This window comes from Mobula birostris, chromosome 8 (assembly GCF_030028105.1).
Source record: "Mobula birostris isolate sMobBir1 chromosome 8, sMobBir1.hap1, whole genome shotgun sequence".
Taxonomy (NCBI): Eukaryota; Metazoa; Chordata; class Chondrichthyes; order Myliobatiformes; family Myliobatidae; genus Mobula; species Mobula birostris.
The window spans coordinates 49,192,675-49,219,532 of NC_092377.1; the positions used below are offsets into that span (position 1 = coordinate 49,192,675).

At 40.9% G+C, this 26,858-nt stretch overlaps 1 protein-coding gene across 2 annotated transcripts in view; it reads right to left on the reverse strand.

Moving 5' to 3' along the window:
- Positions 1-304: 304 nt before the first annotated feature.
- Positions 305-26,858, reverse strand: part of vash2 (vasohibin 2) — a 135,057-nt gene continuing 108,503 nt past the window's right edge. Inside the window, exons 7-8 of one of the 2 annotated variants that reach the window (XM_072265156.1) lie at positions 3,924-4,040; positions 305-3,350 (exon numbers count right to left, since the gene is read on the reverse strand). In XM_072265156.1, the coding sequence (XP_072121257.1) occupies positions 3,968-4,040 (73 nt within the window). In that variant the 3' untranslated portion in view covers positions 305-3,350; positions 3,924-3,967. Of the gene's footprint in view, positions 4,041-26,858 lie in introns of both variants that reach the window. The other variant, XM_072265155.1, reaches the window with a different exon arrangement.

Consider the following 26,858-nt stretch of genomic DNA (forward strand, 5'->3'; position numbering starts at 1 on the left):
GAAAAACATCAAACCTATTATACAGTGAAATAGTGTACAAAGTATCTGTTGTTAGATCGTAGAAGAGGCAGGGACATGCCCTTTGGCTCACAATATTGTGCCAAACTAAACAAATGCTGAACTGAAGAATAAAAACACTCACAACTCAAACTTGAACTTTAAGTCAACCTCTTGGACTTTAATTTTTGAGCCTTGGAGTCTCATTATTAAGAAATACTTTCCCCCATAAAAGAAATTTGTCCTTAAATGAATTCCAAATATCACTAGATTTGGAAAGGATTTAAACTTTATTAAAACATCTCATGCATAGTGTAAAATATACACTTTCTCCATTCCATGGAACATGCAAGCTAAGTTTTAAATGACATCCATCATTTTATTCATTAAAAACAATGTTCACAATAAATAGAAATGTTTTAACCAAGTTTCACTAAAAATTATTTTGATAAAAATCCACTTGTTTCACAAGATATTTCAAGATACATAACAAAAGAATACTCGAAAACTTTTAATTCAATTGAGTTAAAATTAGGATTTCTTCTTATTTTTAACCTCAGACTCAGTTCACTGATTCCAGTTATTTCACAGATCATACTCCGTTTCGATGTAGTTTTTGATCAGTGTAGAGCGGCATCCATTTAAAAAATCAATACTGATGCTGTAAAAGGTCAATAAGTTGGAAAATATTAATCCAAAAGTTAAAAATCAAAGTTCCTTGTGCTTGCGGATTAAGATTTCTTTTATAAAACAGTTTTCTTATCCAAAAGCTGCAAGTGCATTTTCTTAATCCATTTTCAGTGTGAGGGTGTTAAATGGCAAGCTCAGCAATAACAATCCATGACATCGTGATTTCTTCTCAAACAGCTCTAGTCCCTATTTTGATTTAACTGAGCAGCTCACTACAGGAGCTTAGATGGCAATTCAAAGTTACACAATTAGTAATGGACTGGAGTTACGTAGACCGAACAAGGACAACAGATTTCCTTCTGATAGACACAGGCGAACCAGAGTAAATTTTTTTTGACAATCAGAAGACTTTGTGATTACAATTGTCCTTAAACCCAATGTTAGTTACTTTTTTTTTAAAAAGAAGCATCTGAAAATTAAGAGTTGAATTCAAGTTCTCAAACTGCACAGAGTTACTAAACAACTAATCCACTAATATAACACAGCACTATCATATCCAGAAATACATAAAGTTTCATTTCCACTTGGCCACCCTATAACTTTAATGAGAGACTTTTTGTACCTTGTACTTGAGGGACACCTTTGAGGGGAAGACATGCAATGAACAAGACAGCTGCAGTTTCGAGTTGGACTCCAGTTATTGGCACATGCACGTTATAGTGAACACAAGGACCTGGATTAACTGTACAGCTTCCAAATGCCACATAACACAGAGTGAGCTACTGAGTATAACATACAGCGTCCACTCACTTTTACAAGTTGAGCCAATCTTAGCACATCGTGCATCATAGAATGTTCTTTCATAAATGAAAAATAAACACACACCCTATTTCCATGCTGCTTGTGAGAACACACAGCTCCTTAAGGCAGCATAACATAGAAGGTTCTTTGTATCCTTTACTGCAAGGTTTCTCCTAGGATTCACAATTTTGGAAGGAGAAGTTACTGAACAAAAATACCTCAGGATTCTTCATCCGGGAAAGTCAAGGAACATTTTGCAAAAAAATGGTTGAAAAGAATTCCCTGCCAAACCCTGCCTTTTACTTTTATTGCTCAGTTTTCTTGTCTTCCTTTAAACTCATGCAACAGGAAGTGAAAGAAATTATGCTTTTGATAGTCTGCAAAATTTACACAAAAATCAGATGAACATAATGATACAAGAGGAAGATTACTAACTGCGTCAAGCTCCCTGTTCCTCATGGAGTCCCCTCTGATTTAACCCTCCGGCTACCTCTCTCAGATCCCCATGTGCCTGGAAGTGATCACTCTCAACAGGAATATTTTCTTTGAACTTTACAATCAAATAGCATGATAGCGAACTACTCCTTTGATCCTACAATCCACTTCAATCAAGAATTTAGAATCACAGTGGGTAATACACAAAGAATCACAGATTACAGCTATGCGAAATTGGTTTCTTCAATTAGAGACTTGGGAACATTCTATTAATACTGACTTTAATACTCATGAACCTAAAGGAGCTCTTCATTAAAAAATGTCATTCAGAATTATGATGTGGTTGGTTTTGCAAATCAGTTCTTTGCCTTCAATAGCAGAATGGAAACTGAGAACTTGCTGTTAAATTAAGTAACTTGATGAGACAGCAAAAAGGCCTGCTCCATATTTTGAATTAAAATAACTCACAGGAATGCAGATATTTGTCTGACCCAAGTTAACAGGGGTGCAATAAGTTGGACGATATAGAAAAATATATAGAACATATATTAACATTTTAGTCAATAAGATTGTACTGATAGCTAAATTTGCTGTCAGCTTCTTTAAACCCAAATCGATAACTCCATTCTTTGCATTTGAGGAAGTTATGACTTTATCTCATTTCCAATATCAAAGAAGTTCCTTCTGAGCATCAGCTCAGTGCAAATGATTCCTTTCCACTGATCACTAACTCTGGCAAAGTTCGGCAGGTCATGATCCTGACACAACCAGTATAATTGTTATTCAGAATTTCAGCCCTAATCTTGCTGAAAGATTTACAGCATTGATTGGTTACACCCATCTGAGTTTCCTGCAATTGTATATAGATTTATCCTGGGTTTTTAAATTCAAAATAAATTACATAATGAGAAAAATAAAAACTAGGTTTACCTCTAATCCATTTTGCAACTAAGATGGGCAACTCTTAACCAAACACGGAGCACCTCATGATCTTTAGGAAAAGATGTGCCAAAAAAAATTGTAATCTATTACAAACCCAAAGCTTTCCTCCAGATGATCCCATTCTTCATGGCCTAACAAGGATCATAATCAGTTTTAAATGGTACATGTGACAACTTACTAACTGCTGTCCCATGTTTTTACCTATGCCTATTTCTATCTTGGTCACCAGGCCTCTCAAGTCCACACGATGGCACATGAGAGGGAAATTAATTACAAAATGTTCTCAGAGTTGTATGGATGATTTCATAATAAATCAACTTGAGTGGAGCCAAAGCTCATTCAAATTGCCTCCTGCAATTATGTTGTGAGATGAACACATACCTGAAGTAGTCATTCTTCCTTTGAGTACATGATTACGATAAAGGCCCAATTCTGGGATATCACAGCTAAGCTTTATCTGCCAGCTGTTTTTTTTAAACTTCGATAATCCAAGGATATCGAGTGCAACTGTGCCCATGCTTTAGACCTCACTGAGATCAGGAAATCTACTAAAGACCAAGAAGTCATTTTGCTGGTTAGTATTGTATATTTAGCCACAGAAAATGACACAAAAATTGCTTTCCACTTATCCTATGTTATATTAAAAATTCTTTCCAAAATACTTTAAATTATTAAGAACATTTGTTTCAAAGCTTAGTTATTCATTTTCATTGGCTATTTCTAGCATTGGAAAGGAAACTCTCCCCCTCCCCAAACAGGTCTCTATTGCTTTATTTCACTTTATATTATAATTTATAGACCCCAAAGTACTAGCCACTACTTTAGCATTGAGGAAGCACCAGCATCTGAGTTCCAGTCAAGTTTCAGCCATGGGATTCACACTATAGTGCCTCCCAATAGCTTTGAAACTGTAATATGAATATTAATCACAGTGCTGCATTTGGGGTATAGATCCATGTAGCTTTTTTATGTACAAAATACACTGGATACATAGATTAGTGCACCACTTTTTTGACCTTCTGGATTTCACTGTCCAAACAAAAGTGTATGCCAAACATCATTAGTAGTTTTCATCCCATAAAACAAGGTTTTCAAAAGTAAAGTGCATGGAAGAGCACCATTAAAGATGGATAAAAGTGAAAGATTTCACTCCATGGCTTCTTTAGATCCGGATTTGATATCCAACATCGTTCAGTGTGCTGAGTCCTGCTGGCTTCCGTTCTGTTATGGCGGGCCTGAAAAAACAACACAAGAACAGCACAGGCTAAGAAGTGGGTTTGACTGTAGAATCAATAAACACATAATACTTGTATCAATCATGCATACCATTCATTGAAATAGGTGCTAATCACTGTGACCAAACTCAGGCTACGTCCACACTACACCGGATAATTTTGAAAATGCCAGTTTCGAGTAAAAACGACAGGCGTACACACTAAGCGTTTTTCAAAATATCTCTGTCCACACTAACACGGTTATTTGAGTGAATCTCCTCTACTGGGCATGTGCAGGACACACAGAAAACAAGCGAAGAGGAAACGATATACTTGGTGCACGTTTGTCCAGTTACAGAGTAGAAAAACTTAAAAGGAATTGCTCTTGGCTTTCACACAGGAGGACTTAAAACTAAAAAAACAAATACTGGAGCGTATGGAGGCAACTGACAGGGAGTTCACGGACAGTATGACCCGGCTGATGACAAACATTGAAAAACTGACCAACTCTGTTGCATTAATAAAGCACCTTGTTAAATGTATAAAACATGTCTGCATCAGTGTTATCTTGTATTTCCATACAATGTTACATTAGGCTGTTACACATCTATTGTCAGAGAAGCACTTGCATAAATAGGTAAACCACCTTCATACAAGCAAGGACAGAAAACAGGACAAAGTGAGTATACTTATTTATTCAGTAAGCTATGGGTCAAAGTATTTGGTGAGTACATTTCTAACTCTTCTGGCTTGAGTCTCGTTGCCGCCTGTTCTGAAATTGTTAGGTTCTGCAAAGTGCAGAATCAAATATCGCTGTGATGATTGTACGTTCTAGTATTAATTCTTTGGCCATAATAAAGTAGTAATAATAAGAAGAAGAAGAATAAGAAGAAGAAATCAATGGACGCAGGGTCAAAATGAAGAGAAAAGGCTGCATTTTCAAAATTATCCGGCGTAGTGTGGACGTAGTCTCAGAATGAGTCTGGTGATATTGGTGTGAGACTACTGTTCTGCAACAACGCCAATTCAGCACATCTGCATAGCAACCCGGTGGACAGATCAGTTTTCTGTAATGGGAAGCAGCTCGGTTTACTGAGGGCACAGTTGGAATCCTGCTCCGAGCTCATTATTTTCAGTTGAACAAATGAAAATAACTAGGAAGACAAAAAAAACACTGCTGATGCAGTAACCTAGCACAAAAACTGAACACTGGAAGAACTGAAAGAGCCATGTAGTATCAAAAGGAGGCAGTTGACATTTATTTTTTCCTTTTGCCTTCATGGATATTGCTTGACCAAGTTCTTTCAGCATTCTGTTTTTGATAATGGAACCATTGAATCTCATGCAGGACGTCACTAGCAAATCATCCAATCTGTTAAAGTTAAAAAAACAAAGCTGTGGGACCATATTCCAACACAGTGGTGTAGGAACTCGGGCAGGGCAATCCCTAGAGTTCACGCAGTAGCTGAGTACACAAGAGCAGATTTTAAGTCAATCCGTACACAAAATACTTGATAGGCTCAAAGTCATCAGTATATACCTCTAAAATGCCCACTGCAGAGCGGTGAAGTGGGCACTGAATTACTGTGGCATTTGCTTCAGATTCATTCCAATACAATAGATGATTTTCACTACAGTGTTATTTGGCATCAATGTTCAAAATAATGAATGCATATGAAACTGAACCTCACAAAAGTGAAACAGTAAACCACATAATTGGGAACTATGGAAACCCGTGCAATAGGGCTTACAGCCATTGTAACCAGTTGATAAGCCTTTCAAATATACAAGGATCATAGTGGTACAATTTTCTCTATTCAATTTCACACCTTTAAGCTTAGAGGATACAAATATATTTACAATTTCACAGAAGTTAGACATTCAATTTTACTGATAGACAAACTACGTAGTTTTAGTTAGTTTACAAGATTACATGGCCTGTAACTCAATAATAGACTTGCTTTAAAATCAGTATTTTAATTAGTACAGAATTAATCCTCATTATTTAATGCCTGTGTTGAAGTTTGAACATAATTTTGTTAGATGTGGCCACATCCTGAGATCATAGCAAACTTTCCTATTTTTTTATTCTTTCTTACTTCTCTTCTAATATTTGTATACATATCTGTGCACTGGTAATGCTACTAATCTCCTGTAGCATCAATAAAGTATCTAACTGTCTATGGTTCCTTCATGATTTTCTACTACCATGCATCAATGGAGCAGTACAGGTAAATTCATGAGTTCTTAATGCCTTTAGAATTTACATAGATGACACCCGCCAAGTGATCTTTCTATTACCATAATTGTACTTTTAATAATACAACTTTTCACTTAATGAGGTCAACAAATTAAGATTTATTAAAATAAATAATTACTTAATATCAGAATCACATTTAATATCACTGGCATATGTTGCTTTGTGACACCAGTGTGTTGTAATACACAATACAAACTATAAATTACAATAAAGCAAATTTTAAAAAATAAGTAAGTTGTGCAAAAAAGAGAGGGAAAAGTAGTGTTCATGGGTTCATTGTCCATTCAGTAATTTGATGGCAGAGGGGAAGAAGCTCTTCATGAAACGCTTTGTGTGTGTGTGTGTGTGCGCGCGCGTCTGTCTGTTTGTCTTCAGGCCCCTGTACCTCCTCCTTGATGGTAGCAATGAGAAGAGCGCACATCTTAGTGATGGAGGTGCTTAATAATAGATACTGCCTTTTGGATGCACTGCCTTTTAAAGGTGTCCTCGATGCTGGGAGGCTAGTGCCCGTGATAGAGCTGGCTGAGTTTACAACTTTCTGCAGCTTTTTCTAATCCTGTACAGTGACCCCTCCACACCAGACGGTGATGCAACCAGTTAGAATGCTCTCCACGGTACATCTGTAGAAACTTGTGATGGCTGCAACAGCACTCAACCAGCTGATCTATCTCACTCCTGTACGCCTCCTCGTAGCTATCTGAAATTCTGCCAGTCATATTTGTGTCATTGGCAAATTTATAGATGGTGTTGAGCTGTGCCCAGCCACAGAGTACTGGGTGTAGAGAGCAAAGAGCAGTAAGCACAGCACACATCCTTGGGGTGTGCCAGTGTTGATTGTCAGCGAGGAGGAGATGTTCTTTCCGATCTGCACGAATTGTGGTCTCCTGATGAAGAAGTCAAGGATCTTGGTAGAGGGAGGTACAAAGGTCCAAGTTTTGGAGCTTGTTGATTCAAACTGAGGGTATGATGGCGTTGAACACTAAGCTGTAATCAATAACAGCAGCCTGATGTAGATATTAACATTGTCCAGATGATCCAAAGCCAAGTGGAGAGCCAGTGAGGTTGTATCCACTGCCGATATATTGTGGCAATAGGGAAATTGCAGCAGGTCCAGGTCCTTTCTTAGGCAGGAGTTGATTCTGGCCATGGCCTACCTCTCAAATCACTTCATCATAGTAGATGTGAGCGTCACTGGACAATCGTCGTTGAGGCAGCTCACCCTATTCTTCTTGGACACCAGTATGTCTGACACCTTTCTGAAACAGGTGGGAACCACCAACTGCAGCAGTGAGATTTTTTATCATCTGCTTAGAGAGCATGAGCAATCATGAGAGTCTGAACAAATATGAGTTGTTTTCTCTGCAGTGGCGGAGGCTGAGGGAGATCTGATAGGGGTTTAGAAGATTATGAGAGGCATTGATAGAATGGAAAGGGAGTATCTTTATTCCCCAGGGTAGAAATGTCTAATACCAGAGGACACGCATTGAAGATGACAGGAAATACGTTCAAAGGGAACATGAGGGGTAAGATTTTTTTTAAAAAACACAGAGAGTAGTGAATGTCTGGAATGTGCTGCTTGGTATGGAGGAAGAGCAAAATCAATTCAAGGCTTTTGAGAGATGTTTAGATAGGCACATGAACGTGAAGGAAGATGGAGGGATGAGGACATTATGTAGGTAGAAGGGAGAAGGGGTTAGTTTTTGGGGTTTTTTGATTTGCTTTCTAGCTGGTCAGTACAATATTGTGGGCCAAATGGCCTGTGCTGTACTGTTCTATATTCTATATAGATCATTTCGTTCATGCATGGTCCAAGCCAAAATGTGTTTAAAATGATTCCATGAAGTTCTATCATCATCATTATGCACTGTGTCATATGACATCATTATCATGTTCCATGTCATATGATGTAGGTGATCATGGTCTTTCCATGATTATGATAGCTGTTGCCAAATTTTTTGCACAGAAGTGGTTTGCCATTGCCTCCTTCTGGGCAGTGTCTTTACAAGACAGATTATCCTGTATGTTCTACATTGGTTTGTCCTTCCAAAGTGCAATACCTCACACTTGTCTGTATTAAACTCCATCTGACATTTTTCAGCCCATTTTTCCAGCTGGTCCAAGTCCCTCTGCAGGCTCTGAAAACCTTCTTCACTGTCCACTACACCTCCAATCTCTGTATCATCAGCAAATTTGCTGATCCAATTTACCACATTATCATCCAGATCATTAATATAGATGACAAATAACAATGGACCCAGCACTGATCCCTGTGGCACACCACTAGACACAGGCCTCCACTCTGAGAAGCAATTCTCTACTACCACTCTTTGGCTTCTTCCATTGAGCCAATGTCTAATCCAATTTACCTCCTCTCCATGTATACCTAGCGACTGAATTTTCCTAACTAACCTCCCATGCGAAACCTTGTCAAAGGCCTTACTGAAGTCCATGTAGACAACATCCACTGCCTTCCCTTCATCCACTTTCCTGGTAACCTCCTCAAAAAACTCCAATAGATTGGTCAAACATGACCTACCACGCAGAAAGCCATGTTCACTGTCCCTAATAAGTCCCTGTCTATCCAAATGCTTGTAGATTCTGTATTTTAGTACTCCCTCCAATAACTTACCCACTACCGACGTCAAACTTACCGGCCTATAATTTCCCAGATTACTCTTCGATCCTTTTTTAAACAACGGAAAAACATGAGCTACTCTCCAATCCCCAGCACCTCACCCGTAGACACCGACATTTTAAATATGTCTGCCAGGGACCCTGCAATTTCAACACTAGTCTCCTTCAAGGTCCGAGGGAATACCCTGTCAGGTCCTGGGGATTTATCCACTTTAATTTGCCTCAAGATAGCAAGCACCTCCTCCTTTTCAATCTGTACAGTTTCCATGATCTCACCACTTGTTTCCCTTAATTCCATAGACTTCATGCCAGTTTCCTTAGTAAATACAAATGCAAAAAACCCATTTAAGATCTCCCCCATTTCTTTTGGTTCCACACATAGCCAACCACTCTGATCTTCAAGAGGACCAATTTTATCCCTTACAATCCTTTTACTCTCAAAATGCCTGTAAAAGCTCTTTGGATTATCCTTCACTTTGACTGCCAAGGCAACCTCATGTCTTCTTTTAGCCCTCCTGATTTCTTAAGTATTTTCTTGCATTTTTTATACTCCTCAAGCACCTTATTTACCCCCTGTTTCCTATGCCTGTCATACAACTCTCTCTTCTTCTTTATCAGAGTTGCAATATCCCTTGAGAACCAAGGTTCCTTATTCCTATTCACTTTGCCTTTAATCCTGATAGGAACATACAAGCTCTGCACTCTCAAAATTTCTCCTTTGAAGGCTTCCGACTTACTGATCACATCCTTGCCAGAGAACAACCTGTCCCAATCCACGCCTTTTAGATCCTTTCTCATTTCTTCAAATTTGGCCTTCTTCCAGTTCAGAACCTCAATCCTAGGACCAGATCTATCCTTGTCCATGATCAAGTTGAAACTAATGGTGTTATGATCACTGGAACCAAAATGCTCCCCTACACACACTTCCGTCACTTGTCCTAACTCGTTTCCTAACAGGAGATCCAATATTGCATCCCCTTTATTTGGTACCTCTATATATTGATTTAGAAAACTTTCCTGAACACGTTTTACAAACTCGAAACCATCTAGACCCCTAACAGTACGGGAGTCCCAATCTATACAGTATATGGAAAATTAAAATCCCCTACCACCACTACTTTATGTTTCCTGCAGTTGCCTGCTATCTCTCTGCAGATTTGCTCTTCCAATTCTCGCTGACTATTGGGTGGTCTATAATACAACCCCACTAATGTGGCCATACCTTTCCTGTTTCTCAGCTCCACCCATAAGGACTCAGTAGATAAGCCCTCTAATCTGTCCTACCTGAGCACTGCTGTAATATTTTCCCTGACAAGCAATGCTACTCCCCCACCTTTCATTCCTCTGCCTCGATCACATCTGAAACATCGGAACCCTGGAATATTAAGCTGCCAGTCCTGCCCCTCCTGTAGCCAAGTTTTACTAATTGCTATAACGTCATAATTCCACGTGTCAATCCACACCCTCAACTCATCCGCCTTCCCCACAATACTCCTAGCACTGAAATATATACACCTCAGAAGATCTTTACCACCACTCACAACCTTTCTATTTGCAGCTTTACCTGAACTTTTAACATCATTTATTTTCACCCCAGCCACACTGTCAGCTCTGGCACTCTGGTTCCCATCCCCCTGCAAATCTAGTTTAAAGCCTCCCCAATAGCATTAACAAACCTCCCTGAAAGGATATTGGTCCCCTTGTAGTTCAGGTGTAACCCGTCTCTCTTGTACAGGTCCAACCTGTCCCAGAAGAGGTCCCAATGATCCTGAAATCTGAAACCCTGCCCCCTACACCAGTTTCTCAGCCACTTGTTCATCCTCCAGAGCATCCTATTCTTACCCTCACTGGCACGTAGCACAGGTAGCAATCCTGAGATTACCACCCTCGAGATCCTGCTTTTCAACTTCCTACCAAGCTCTCTATACTCACTCTCCAGGACCTCCTCACTCTTCCTTGCTATGTCATTGGTACCGATGTGCACCACGACATCTGGCTCGTCACCCTCCCACTTCAGAATGTCATGCAATCGATCAGAGACATCCTTGACCCCGGCACCCGGGAGGCAACAAACCATCCTGGATTCTCTGTCACAACCACAGAACCTCCTATCTGTACCTCTAACTATCGAGTCGCCTATCACTACCGCTCTCCTCTTCTTCCTCCTCCCTCCCTTCTGCGCTGCAGAACCAGACTCAGTGCCAGAGATCTGGCTGCTGCAGCTTGTCCCAGGTAAGTCATCCCCCCCAACAGTATCCAATACAGTACACTTATTGTTGAGGGGAATGGCCACAGGAGAACCCTGCTCTGCCTGCCCTTTCCTCTTCCCTCACTTGACAGTGACTCAATTTCCTGTGTTCTGCTCCTTTGGCGTAACTACCTCCCTGTAGCTACTATCTATAATCTCCTCATTCTCCCGAATGATCCGCAGGTCATCCAGCTCCTGCTCCAGTTCCCTAACGCTGTTTGTTAGGAGCTGCAGCTGGATGCACTTCTTACAGGTGTCGTTGTCATGGAGACTGGACGTCTCCCTGACTTCCCACATCCTGCAAGAGGAGCATTCCAACATCCTGCCTGGCATTCTTTCAGCTCTAAGCAAACTGGACAAAAACTTACCGGAACCTACCCTGGCCTCTGCCTGTTTTCGCCGAAGCCTGTTGAGCCAAAGCCGTCCCACTCTGACTCAGTCCACTCCGACAATGGCCGCTCCAATGATGGCTGCTGTATATGGTGGTCTGTTTTTAAACCTTGGCGCGCTATGTCATGCGTCTGCGCAGTGCAGACCCTTCTCCCCGAGCAGTGTTTTACCCGATTTCTCACACACGTCTTCTCAGCTGCTTGCTTCGACTGAAACAAGAACCGTTGAAAATTCCTCTTCTGAACATTTCTGAACACTTTAGCAATGTACAAATTCTTAAAATAGCCACCCAATATGCACTCACACATTTGAAGGGTTACACAACACACAATACTGCTGAGCCCACACATGGTTGGCACTTGCCTGAAGTTCTCAGAGTAATCAAATCACAAGCTGCCAAACCAGATACCAGTTCACACCTCTTACCCTAATCCAGCTGCAAATGCACTTAGCAAAAATAAGTACAAACTGATTAATGAGGGATCTATTAGCAACTCTTCTGATGTTTAAGTGGAATTCTATTGACTGTTGCTACCTCTAGAAGGTACCAATAAAAACAGAAAATGCAGGAAGCATTCGGCAGCTCATTAGCATCTGAAGGATAAATAATGTTTGCTTTTATTTAAGAAATGCTGCAGGATTACAGGCTGATGAACCTGGCGGGAATTTGCAAAGACAGGATTTATTTGCGTTTAGAAAGACAAAGATTGATTTGGGACAGCTGGCAACACACACAAAATGCAGGAAGAACTTGGAAGGCCAGGCAGCATCTATGGAAAAGAGTACAGTTGACTGTTCTCTTTTCCAGCATCTGCAGATTTTCTCTTGTTTGTGATTTGAGATAGCTGGCATGGCTTTCTGCATGGAAATCAAATGGCAAAAATTGGACTGATTTTTTAATGAAGAGACTACCAAGAGGATTGAGACAAAAGATTCTGCAGATGCTGGAAATCTTGAGGAACATACACAAAATGCTGGAGGAACTCAGCTGGTCAGGTATCTTCAGAGGGAAATGAACTTCGGGCAGGGACCATTCATCAGGATTGGAAAGGAATGGGGCAGCACCAGAATAAAAGGGTGGGGGAAAGGGTACAAGGGGCAGGTGATAGGTGAGTCCAGGTGGTTTGGGGGGGGGGGTATGAAAGGAAATGATTCTGAAAGCTGGAAGCTGATGAGTGGACGAAGGAATATAGTACGAGAGGACACTAGACCATACAATAAAGGGGAGGTGGGGAAGCAGAGGGAGGTGATGGACAGGTCATAGAACATAGAATAGTACAGCACAGTACAGGCCCTCCGGCCCACAATGTTGTGCCGACCCTTGAACCCTACCTCCCATATAACCCCCCCCCCACCTTAAGTTCCTCCATATACCTGTCTAGCAGTTCTTAAATTTCACTAGTGTATCTTCCTCCACCACTGACTCAGGCAGTGTATTCCACGCACCAACCACTCCCTGAGTAAAAAAAACTTCCTCTAATATCCCCCTTGAACTTCTCACCCCTTACCTTAAAGCCATGTCCTCTTGTATTGAGCAGTGGTGCCCTGGGGAAGAGGTACTGGCTATCCACTCTATCTATTCCTCTTAATATCTTGTATACCTCTAGCATGTCTCCTCTCATCCTCCTTCTCTCCAAAGAGTAAAGCCCAAGTTCCCTTAATCTCTGATCATAATCCATACTCTCTAAACCAGGCAGCATCCTGGTAAATCTCCTCTGTACCCTTTCCAATGCTTCCACATCCTTCCTATAGTGAGGTGACCAGAACTGGACACAATACTCCAAGTATGGCCCAACCAGAGTTTTACAGAGCTGCATCTTGTTACGTATCCCATAACTGGGTTGCCAAACCAGCAGAGATGGACCACTTAGTTGGACTCTGGTTTAGCAGAAGCTAAAGAAGTTTTATTAAAGAAATAAGTAACACAGTACTCTAATCGTAAGGATATAAATGCAACAGGTTAGCAATGATAAAACGCACATGTACACAGAACTAGGGTAATAGGAATCAACCAAGCTGTATCGCAGTCTACGGGTAAAATGATCAGTCTCAAGTGACGCAGAGTTCAGTTCAGCTTAATACAGTTCGCAGTAATCGCTGTTATGCCGTTGGAGAGAGAGAGAGAGAGATAGAGATATTCAAATCTAATTCAGCAGACCTTTGATGCTCTTCGCAGTTAGCTCTCGGGCGGACCCTTTGTTATGTCTTCTGTGGTCACCGACTGTGACCCCTTCGCTCCGGATACGACCGTTCTTCCACGGTGAACCCGGCACCCAGGCAAGGGCGGACACACACACCAGGTTCCTGCCGATCATACCCTTTCACCCTGTGCGTCTATGGTCAGTTTCCGCAAACAGACCTCCAAACTCCCACCGACTTGTGGGGGCACACCGCTCTTCCAGGGTCTCGTTATCTCGTGATCTCGTGGTGTGTCCCGTGCCTTAGCGAACCTGTTCTTTTTATCACCCTGCTGGGGTATCGCCTGTCCATCAAACTTCAAACAGTTCAGGTTCAAAGCAACCGGTCTGTCAATACTCTGAAATGTGTTTCTTTCTCGTTAATCTCTCTCCTCTCTTATTAGCATTTTGAATGTTCCTCCATTGTCTCCCTTACCTCTCTCATCAGCATCAATCTTCTGATAACTTGGTTTGGCGTCACAATCTAAACTCTATCCCTCAACTTATGAAAGCTAACACCCCATAAGCTTTCTTAACTACCCTGTCTACCTGTGAGGCAACTTTCAGGGATCTATGGACATGTACCCCGAGATCCCTCTGCTCCTACACACTACCAAGTATCCTGCCATTTACTTTGTACTCTGCCTTGGAGTTTGTCCTTCCAAAGTGTACCACCTCACACTTCTCCAGGTTGAACTCCACCTACCACTTCTCAGCCCACTTCTGTATCCTATCAATGTCTCTCTGCAATCTTCAACAATCCTCTACACTATCTACAACACCACCAACCTTTGAGTCGCCTGCAAACTTGCCAACCCACCCTTCTACCCCCACATCCAAGTCGTTAATAAAAATCACAAAAAGTAGAGGTCCCAGAACCAATCCTTGTGGGGCACCACTAGTCACAACCCTCCAATCCGAATGTACTCCCTCCACCACGACCCTTTGCTTTCTGCAGGCAAGCCAATTCTGAATCCACCTGGCCAAGCTTCCCTGGATCCCATGCCTTCTGACTTTCTGAACAAGCCTACCATGTGGAACCTTGTCAAATGCCTTACTAAATCAATGTACATCACATCCACTGCATTACCCTCATCTATATGGCTGGTCACCTCCTCAAAGAACTCTATCAGGCTTGTTAGACATGATCTGCCCTTCGCAAAGCCATGTCCCTGATCAGACCATGATTCTCTAAATGCCCATAGATCCAATCTCTAAGAATCTTTTCCAACAGCTTTCCCACCACAGACGTAAGGCTCACTGGTCTATAATTACCCGGACTATCCCTACTACCTTTTTTGAACAAAGGGACAACATTCGCCTCCCTCCAATCCTCCAGTACCATTCCCGTGGACAATGAGGACATGAAGATCCCAGTCATGAGGGCAAAGGAGGGGAAGAGAAGAGGTAGAATGAAGGAAAACAAAGGGAAGGGGGACAGAAGGCAGTGGTTACTGGAAGTTAGAGAAATCAATGTAAATACTCCCAGTTTGGAGACTAACAAAACAGAATCTGAGGTGTTGCTTCTCCAACCTGCATTTTGCCTCATTGTGGCAGTAGAGGAGGCCGTGGAAAGACATGTCAATATGGGAATGGGAATGGTAATATTGTTGTCAACCAGTCTGGGCTTGTTGCCTGACAGGCAACATCAAGGGCACTGGCAGAATGGAATCACAAATGCTGCCAATCAGAGAGGAACGTTTGTTCACGTTCTGCAGGTTACTGCCACTCACTCGGAAAAGGGCATCAACCTCCTGATATTCTGCTGGGATGACCTATCCCTGGACTGTTTGAAAATCCCACAGGACAGTTGTATTCTGGTATAATAACCATGTTGAAAATAACTTGAGATAATTGTAGTGGCCAGACATTGAACAGTTTCTGTTGTGCTTCAGTGTGCGCGATCTCACCATCAAAACAGCCACATCCCCTGCATTCTTCTCGACTGCCCTGACTGTAAGTGGTCCATGCCTTATGCCTTAGGTCTAATTCAAAGTCAAATAGGTACTGAGTCAATATCTAACTTGGTGTTAAGCAGGACAATAAGGTCATGGGACTTGACTGTTATCTGTTCTTCTTGTCACTACCCAATTCTTAGATATCTAAAAGAATAACAACACTAGGCAAGGGGAAGAATGCAATGTGTCAGCTAACATTAGATAATGCAGTGACAGGAAGACTGGATACAACACCCACAAATGCAAGAGGTTCTGCAGGTTCTGGAAATCTTGGACAACACTCACACACAATATAGGAGCAACTCAGCTAGTCAGACAGCATCTATGGAGAGGAATAAAAAATTGATGACTCAGGCTGTGACTTTTTATCAGGATAGGTTCCAAAGTTTATTCTACTGTCAGAATACAACAGTTGGTTTCCTTCTTCATATTCAGTTCTGCTGCCACTCCAGTAAGGATAGACCCCATGTCCTCCATGTGGCGGAGGTGCTACAGTTGTGCTGTCCCCCCAGGCGGTCAGCTACACTGTTACTGATCCTTACAGTCTGATCTTTGCATCTGCTCCTAGTTCATTTGGACCATTTACTGTAAGGACACAGGGAGAGTTGAGGACAGGGTGGAAAATCTAGTCCTCAGAAAAAACTCATAGGGGGATGACTTTCTGGCTGAACTGGAAATACAGAAATAAAAATAAAACTTTCCTCAAGCCTTGCTGAAGTGGTGCAGACTGATTTTAATTATACACTAAGTGTATGTGGGGCTAATTATTTGCAACATTTCCCATTCGTGAGACAAGCATTCAAAAAACAGTGCGGAAAGATATCATGCAAACTGGCTTGCTGCCAGCACCAGGTTAATACATTGCCAACATATGTCTGCAAAGAACAGTATCTCTGTTTTAGACCGGCTCTCTTTAAAATTTAAGAGAAACTAACATCGAAGACTAATAACAACTAAAAATCTAAGCAAACTTAACATAAACAGGTCAAGAAAGAGAGAGAAATTGACATGCTATAACCAAATGAATCTTTTGAAGTGAAGTAGTTTTAAGATTTTTCCGATATAAACAAAATAATTTCCAGCTGGAGCTGCCATGGAGCAAACCTGTAATGGTACTACTCCACCCCTGTATAATGGCATCAAAACACTGAGCTGGCTACAAGGTTAGAGACTGCAGCTGCCATTTTAACAGCCACTCATTCGCAGACAACAATTTCTTGATAATTATTGGGCTTGTTATACACAACTCCAGGACCCATTCTGAAGTCAGAGATCAGCTGTCAAGGGAACAAATTCATTTTTAAATTTGTGGACTGAGACCATTGTTGGCAACGTGAACACTGAATATTCTTCTGAAGTGCTGAAGAACTGCTGCAATGTATGAGGTGGAAGTGGCCAGTGTAGTGTGCAGGGGAATGAAGCTCTGTGACCCGACCACGATGATAAAAGAGCGATAAGATATTTTAAATCAAAATCATCCACAGTGAGCAGAATATCACTCTGTTCCTGAGGGAAAGACAGAGAGTCAGCAAAACAAAAACGCAAGCCATTTGTCTTTCTTACCTCAGGAGATGCTAAGGGAAACACCCAGCTGCTGAAGGGCATCAGCAGACAATACAGATGAATGCACACAGTTGTCAGGGTTATTTGTGTAGCTCTGGGAAGAATGTTTCATGTAACCACTTAAATCATTAGATTATATTATGTGGGTATTAATTTTTGTACAGATTTCTGATTAGGCGGAGGTCTCTCGAATCTAGATTTAGAGTTTCCTGTAATATTTCAAGTAACTTATTGTGCTTCACTTTATCAAATGCTTTTGTGTAGTTGATAAAACAAACAAACCAATAATAGATGGAGAAGTGAGTCAGTTTACGAAAATCAAGAGAGGCGTTAGACAAGGGTGTGTTTTCTCCCCTGAATTATTTAATGTATACAGTGAAACAATATTACAAATAATGAGAGACATCTTGGGAATCAAAGTTGGTGGTGAAAATATCAATCATTTCACATGTGCGGATGACACTGTGTTAATTGCAAGTACGGAGGAAGAACTACAAAACTTAGTTGATACAGTTGTTGAAGAAAGTGCAAAAATGGGTCTATCTATCAATTGCAAAAAGACAGAATGTATGGTGATATCCAAAAAGAAGGAGAATCCTATCTGCAGGCTGAGAATAAACGGGGAAGACATAAAACAAGTACAGAACTTTTGCTACTTAGGAAGCTGGATGACATCAGATGGCAGGTGCGACATGGACATCAAAAGAAGAATAGGGATGGCAAAAGACACCTTTACAAGAATGAAGAGTATACTGACCAACACTAAACTAGGCATGACAACGTGCCTCAGAGTACTGAAATGTTACATTTATCCAGTTATGTTATATGGCTCAGAATGTTGGACAAAATCTAGTAACATGAGGAAACAAATTGAAGCAGCAGAGATGTGGTCTTTGAGAAGGATGCAAAGAATATCATGGATGAAACGAATATCTAATGAGGATGTCATGAACTGGGTAAGCACAAAAAGAGAAATAATGTATGAGATCATGAAAAGGCAACGTAACTTCATTGGACATGTCATTAGGAAAGAGGAGTTAGAATGCACGGTAATTATGGGAAAGATTGAAGGGAAGAAAGCAAAAGGAAGGCAAAGACAAATGATGATGGAGACAGCAGCCAGAGAACTGGAAATGAATACGAATGAATTGATCCACTTGACCCGAAACAGGAGTGTGTGGGCCATGGCAGTCAAAGCTCAAACTGGGCATGGCACCTGATGACGATGATGATGAATTTTTGTGGCCTTCCTATTGAACAGCTTGGCTAATACATTTAATGAACAAAGAAAAATTGTTTTGCACAGTAGGTTTAAATTTGGAACTCAACTTTGTTTTTGAACTGCAGAAGGAAAACAGTTTTAGACATTTCCAGCCCTCTGAAGGCTTTGCATAATAAAAAAAAGGCAATTAAAAGCACGTCACAATTAAGAACTGGAAAACAATGTCTATTGGAAATGCAATTGTGTATTCTAGGATTTGACATAGTTTCAGCTAAATGACTTAATATTTTCTGAATTTTGGGAACGAATAAAGACTCATTGGGTCAATGGGTTTGAATTTACACTGCAACCCTCTCAATTAAAATTCTTTACAAGGGACAAAGTTTAAGATGTGTTTGTATATGTCAATTGTTTACAAGTGTTTTGTTAGAATCATCTACAAAACTGATTCTTTCTCCTGAGAATCTCAGTGCTGATTTCAAGGCGATACAGCCAGAAGAAAACATTGTCTTCAGTGCAAAGACATTTTCATTAATTGCAATGCAGTAGAAATATCAACATGGAACTTATAACTGGACACCAATGTAATAATGTGGCCTACTCCCAAGTTTCTCTCTCTGCCCTGGCCCTGCACAGATGAATGGGCCAGACATCCTTGGTCTAATGCTGAGAAATCTACCCAGTGAACCTTCACCAGATTTAACTTGATGTCTGTAAGTTTGCCTAATGTGTGAGAGACATTACCAATAAAAAAGGGAGCAGCTCTTACATTACACATTTAAAACAGAATCTCAGGTGGTGATAAGAAGGTGTACAGAAGTGAGATATGCCAACTAGTAGAGTGGTGCCACAGCAACAACCTGGCACTCAACGTCAGTAAGACGAAAGAGCTGATTGTGGACTTCAGGAAGGGTAAGACGAAGAAACACATACTAATCCTCAGACAGGGATCAGAAGTGGAGAAAGTGAGCAGCTTGAAGCTCCTGGGTATCAACATCTCTGAGGATCTAACCTGGTCCCAACATATTGATGCAGTTGTAAAGAAGGCAAGACAGCGGCTATATTCATTAGGAGTTTGAAGAGATTTGGTATGTCAACAAATACACTCAAAAACTTCTATAGATATACCGTGGAGAGCATTCTGACAGGCTGCATCACCGTCTGGTATGGAGGGGCTACTGCACAGGACAGAAAAAACCTGCAGAGGATCATAAATTTAGTTGGTTCCATATTGGATACTAGCCTACAAAGTATCCAGGACATCTTCAAGGAGCGGTGTCTCAGAAAGGCAGCGTCCATTATTAAAGATCTCCAGCACACAGGGCATGCCCTTTTCTGATTGTTACCATCAGGTAGGAGTTACAGAAGCCTGAAGGCACACACTCAGCGATTCAGGAACAGCTTCTTCCCCTCTGCCATCTGATTCCTAAATGGACATTGAATCTTTGGACACTACCTCACATTTTTTTAAAAAATGCAGTATTTCTGTTTTTGCACTTTTTAAAATCTATTCAATATACGTAATTGATTTACTTGTTTATTGATTATTATTATCTTTATTTTATTTATTTATTTTTCTCTGCTTGATTATGTAATGCATTGAACTGCTGCTGCTAAGTTAACAAATTTCACATCACATGCCGGTGATAAGAAACCTGATTCTGATTTTGAAATAACAAAATAAACTTAAATCATAAACAAGTTTTGAGATAAATGTAATCAAAAAATATAGCTGCAAAGGTTTTGTTTTGTTTGAAAAGCAGAGTGACATTCAACGATTGGGAATATCAAAAGATGTCTGTGAATATGAGCAGATGTGAGATTGCCAGGTTTCATGTGGGGACACACCTATTGTCAGTGCCATTCTGTAGGTGCAGCCACCTGTCTTGATCCACACCAATGCATCGGCAGCCAAACTCCCAAGTTGAAGACTGCCAAGCAACACTGGGCCAAAAGACATGCAAGGCAGGGGTGTAACCAGTAAATTCTAGATAACTGAAAACATGTTCCAATATGTTAGCCATTTAACAGATACAGTGGATTCCAGTTAATTGGGCCAACAGTTAATTCAGGCAGCCACTTATTTGGGACAACTCTTGAAGAACAAAAACTATGCAAGAAAATAACTGGGATTCCCTATGTCTATTTGGGACACTATGTCACTTAACAGGGGCAGAAGACTGCTGCTAACAATTTCAAAGCAGTGTCAGTCGCGTGCAATTGCATGGCCATTCGACACTACACCATACTTAGAGCAAACAGTTTTTAAATAGTTGCTGTCAGTTGCGTGCATTTGTGTTCAAGAAGCATTAATTTTTGTCACTGATAATTGGCAAGAAATAAGCAGTAAGACAATTCATAACTGTTCCACTCACTGCAAGTTCAAGCATTCAGGCTTGGAAATGCCAGAAACAGCCAGGAGTGAATGTGAAACAAGTTCACTACTTCAACAAGTTAGGAACTATGAAGAATTCGAAGGTATCAACAATTAACTTGAATGTTACAATGAAATCAAAGATTTGGAGGATGTAATCTGACTTTTCAGCCTAATTCCTTAAACTCACTGAGCAGGACCTCTTTCCCCTTTCTCCCTATGTCATTAGTGTCAATATATACCATGACCTTACCTGCTCAATCTCCCTTTTGAGAATCTTCTGCAGCCATTTTGACACATCCTCGACTCTGGCACCCAGAACGTGACACTCCATTCTTGGTGTCTCCTTTGTGGTCACAGAATCTCCCGTCCGTCACCCTAACTATCGAGTCTCCTTTAACTATTGCTCTGCCTGACTTTACCTTTCCCATCTGAGCCTTAGTACCAGCTATCGTTCCACTTACATGGCTACTTCTGCTATGCCCTGATAGCTCATTTCCAACCCGCATGCCTCCCCCCCCCTCCATTATCCAAAGGGGTATATTTATTAACGAGAGGAGTGACCATAAGGGTCTTCACTGTCTCTTCCCCCTTATCTTGCCTGCTGGCCACCCAACTACCTGCAACTTGTACCTTAGCTGTGACCACCTCACTATAACACTTGTTTATTATGCTGTCAGCATCCTGACATCAGCAATCCAAATGTTAGCAATCTGAAATAACATCAAAAAGAGCTGGAAACACTCAAGTCAGGCAGCAACTGTGGTGAGGGAAATTGAGGGGAAAAAGGGTATTTGATTTGACACAAACAACACATCTTACTGTATGTTTTGAGATTTTGATATGCAAGGGTCAAATAAAGGTAATGTTTATATCTTTATAAATTGGTATATGAAAGCTTAAGAGCCTGCTGATCATACACAGGGTAATGCTGGAGATTAATTACCCAGAAGGTTTACTGGAAGAAAAGCACTGATAAGCTGCTGCACATGCATCCAACCAGGAGGTAAATGTCAAAGCTTATCAGTGCTTTGTTCCAGTAAACTTCTTCCATACATCAATGAGGAGCTCAACTTGCAGGTCATTAACAGTATTGTGACATGTTGAGGTCTTTATGGTTTGGGAATTTGATTGAGGGATCAGCTATGAAGGAATAGCTTAGCTCCAAGATTTATTACACTGGAATTGCTCTGCTTATAAATGCACCCTTCCATACTCCCTCAGGAGGGTTGTCACTAGTTGCCCAATGGTCAGAGAAGCTCAAGTTTGAGTCTTCACCAGGTATCGGCACTGTCAGTATGATTACTGAACAGTCGCTCCACACATTCAAGGTGCAGCTGGTCTGATTGCGATTCAGACCTGGTAGCATTGCAGCAGGATCACAAGCATTTGCTTTCTATACAACTTTGTTATGGCACAAACAGAGGATACATTCTTCTTTTGATTTACAGATAAATTCCAAACTTACCTGCAATTTTACTGCATATATAAAAGTACACCAAGACTGGCTTAAGCTTTGAACTAAAATTCTCAAACAGCTGCTTGCTATACATTATTTGCTCAGAGAAAATATTTACTTGTCTTTGAGACCAGATAACTTGGGACAAATGGCTTTTACTGAAAGATTTTTTCACTGCGAGATTACCATACAAGTTGCTCTGCTGACAGAAAGTCTGCAATATTTAATTTGTCAAACTGGAGGAACAGATTAATTACTTAATTCCATCTACGTGCAAGCAATATTTTCTTGACCAGTTCTGTGAATAGATTTAGAAATACTAATTACTCTTGAAACTTAATTTGATCAAACGCCAAGAAACTATTTTTAATGTCCCAAAGAAAACTGGATGAATAATTTATAAATATATTTTTAAAACAATAGACATTTTCCATCATCAGATTTTAAGGTGAACGATTTTAATTTGACAAATTCAAGTAATTCCTGGCTGATGTTATATCCTGGGGCCATTATGATGCAGAATCTCTTTATTGTTTTAAACTCTATTTGGTTATTTAAGCTCAGTCCTGATGAAGGGTCTCGGCCTGAAACATCAACTGTTTACTCTTTTCCATAAATGCTGCCACAGCTGCTGAGTTCCTCGAGCATTTTGTGTATGTTGCTTGGATTTCCACTATCTGCAGCTTTTCTCGTCTTTGTGCTAAAGTCAGTTCTGGACCATGAGTTTTCAGAACTGGAGCTGAGATGTTGCTTGATCCCACATTCTTTGTTGTGCTCAGTGCTCTGTTGTTTCTCAATACAAGGAGTGAACCACACTGATAGATCACAGGCTTCTGTGATGGTGGGCATCTGATGAGCAAGCTACAGTAGATGGATCATCCATTTGGCTCTTCTGATTGCAAATGTATCAGCCTTGTTTTTAAGCACTGACTATCTGGGTCTCACCATCACTGAGATGGTGGAAGTCCTTGAGGCTTCTTTCCCTCATTAGTTGTTCAGTTAACCAGTACCATTCACATCTAAATGTCATAGGGCTAGAGAGCTTTGGTTTGATCTATTGATTAGGGAGGGGAAATTGTCTACTCATTGCATTCTATTTTCTGGAAGACTTTGCAGGTCATCCTGTACTGCACTACACCAAGTTAGTGTTTCATCTGTAGGTATGCCTTGTGCTGCTCATTCAACTATAGTGGATACTGTTGGCTTGACTGAATAGTTGGGTAAGCAATATGCCTCGCCAGTAGATTACAATAATTTTTCCAGCTTTTCAGGGGCTGAGTATCATCAGCAAAGCTATCACCTACCACCCATCCCCAACTGCTGTTGAATTGTTGCAAATGTTTGATACATCTTCTGCATGTTTTGCCTTTAAACCTTAATTGGATTGGTGTCTGTGAGCCCCTGCCACAACTCTAACACAATTTGTTCACCCAGGCAGGTTTCTGTTTAGATGTTGCAATTTTGTTCACACTCACTTTCATTCCTGACTGCAACTCTTATGCATCTCTGTCTGCTGTTTCCATTGATACAGATATTTCAACTGCTCTTTTAACTGCTCTTTTAAATGTGAGTTGTGCTTCAGTTAGGAGTGTTCTTGAATGTTTTCTTGGAAGATTCCACAATCTAAATGATCTCTCAGTACATCATTAAGCCCATTACCAAACTGAGAGTGCTCAATCTCTTCAGTTTGGCATCACACACTGAAATGGACTCACCTTTTTTTGATTCTGCTTATGACACTTAAAGCATTCTGCAATCAACAATAGTTTTGGTTCTAAATGTTCCTGCGTTACTCATGATATCAGTAAAGCTCATTTTAGCTTGTTTGGTTGGAGCGGTTAAATTTCTAAGTAAACTGTATGCCTTTAAACTCAGTGCGCTACAGTAAAACTAGTACTCCCTTCGCTTAGCTATTTCATTTGCTTCAAAACACTGCTCAATCTGTTCAGTATACAAAATCCAGTTATCTCTTGTGGAATTAAACATGTCAATATTTCTGATGTAACCAGCTAGTTCTGCTCTTTTTTTAAATTTCTGATTATTTTCTCCCAGTACTCACTGTTTATGAACTCCATGAATTTGTCCGTTTTCTGTATTTTTTTAAAAACTCGATCATCTTTCCTATTGCGAAGAAAACGCACTGCACGGAATTTTAAAAAAACTGTTGTTACGTTTGGTAACTCTAAAACATGAGAAAAAAACCGAAAGAGAAACAAGAACCCAGGAGATAACACTGGGATTTTACTTTAGCGACTCGTACACCTATGACATGCTGGTGTAATGACGTATGCCATTTACGTACTATTACATATAACCCATAATGAATGATTTTAAATAAAAATTGTTTAGTCAAATAATATATTTACAATATTACACAAATATTACTGAAATATTAAATACACAACAGAGACTACACTCACTTCTTGCTGCAGTACAGTTCAACACCTGTGTTTATCAAGCCTTGGGCACCTTTGTGAGAAATGTTGTTACAAAGTCACTCTTGAAGATGTACTCTGCACAGGGGTCTTTAGTGTCCATTTAGTGCCTAGGTACTCTCAGTGCTTCTTTCAAGTGTTCAAAATAGCAGATCACTGAGGGGGGACAGGTGGTGGTGCTAATCAGGGGAGGATTCACTACCCATGTTTGACCTGATGTCATAAGACTTCATTTGGTCTGTAATCAATGTTGAGGGCTCTCAGAAATATGCCTCCTGCTTTTATATGAATGACCATCTTGTCCAGGTCTGTCCTACTGGTGGAACAGGACCTAACTAGGGATTGTGATGGAGGAGCTTGACACATCTGTAAGGTTTGATTTCATGACAACATGCCCGTTACTTGACAAACCTGTAGGATGGCTCTCCCAGTTTAGATAAGTTGAAAACAGCAGTTTTAGGCGTGCTCAAATTTGTGGCCTAGATTAATGCCATAAGTACAGAGCTTTGATGTACTATAAATCGGCGAAGTTGTAGAAATCATATTCTGAATGCCTCAGCAGTTTAGTCAAATTTCTTAGACAGCGTGAGACAGTATGTTAATAACTTCTAGAATTAACAGTAAAAACAGTGCATTTTTTGGTAAGTGGGAAGTTCCACTAAAAAAACAGTATAAGGATATGAGGTTCTGCAGACGCTGGAAATCTTGAGCAACACACACAAAATGCTGGAGGAAGTCAGCAAGTCAGGCTGCATCCACGGAGGGAAATACGGCAGAAGAGGGAGGAATCTAATAAGAGAGATTTTCCCTATTTAAAAAATACTTTTTTCAAAACCAATAACTAGTCTATAAATAAATAGTTCCTTCCCTTTCTTTCATGGCCCATGTTCTCCCCTATCAGATTTCTTCCTCATCAGCCTTTTACCTCTTCCACATATCCCCTCCCAGCCTCCTACATCATCTGCCCTCCCCCACTCACTTCCCCCCTCATCTGGCCCTACCTATCCCCTGCCAGCTTGAACTCATACCCCTCCCCCACCTTCTTATTCTGACTTCTGCCCCCTTCCCTTCCAGCCCCGATGAGGGTCTCAACTCAAAACTTTCCTCATTCCCCACCATTGCATTTTGTGTGCATTGACTAGTATAAGGAACCTGGTCTATTTTAAAACAGCACAATAAGCAGAAGTTTATTTTGATTCAAACAGCAATATAATCTAAATTTTATTTTTAAACACATTGCTGCATTCTTTCATAGGCCTATGACTTTTCAGGAATATGATGCATTTCCCTCCCACACAGCCACATGCGAAGACAACCCAGTTTTGTCTTGTCTTGTCACAGCAAGACAACTGTGACAAGACAACCCAGTTCTCTTAACTCTTGCATACCTACTCCCTCCTTTATCTCCAATCTAAGTGACTAAAGCTGGTTCGGTGAACAGGGTAACAGAGTGTGCCTGAAGCAGCAGCAGGTTGACCTGAAACTGAGCTGTGACCCTGGTGAATCAATACCCACTGAAAACCAGAGGCAACATGTTGTGGTCAAAGCCAAGACGTTACGTCAAAAGCTTCATTAACCAGCCAAACCCAAACATGAATCGCAATGAACAACTGAACAGCTAGAAGGAATACAAGTTTTACTTACAGTCCTTTCCATACTTAATTACTTCATTAGCATGCAAATATAAAATGTTGAAGAATTTGTGAACACCTTCAGGTGCACCAAGTTGTCGCTCCGGAGAGAACTTAATAAGGATCTGGAGCTGCAGCTCGATGACCTTCGACTCATATGGGAGAATGAGGAGCTACAGGGAGGTAGTCACCCCTAGGTTGCAGGCGACATATAACTGGGTGTTTGCCAAGAGAAGGAGGGGAAATGCACAGCCAGCAGAGAGTATACCTGTGGCCATTCTCCTCAATAATAAGTATACAACTTTAGATACTATCGAGGGGGATGGCATACCGGGGGGTGGGGGGGGGGGGGAGCCACAATGGCTGGGTCACTGGGAGTGAGTCTGGTGCTGTGGCTCAGAAGAGCAGAGAGGTGAAGAGGTTTGCACTATTGATAGGTGGTTCCATAGTCAGTGGAACAGAGTCAAGATTCTGTGGGCAGGATTTGC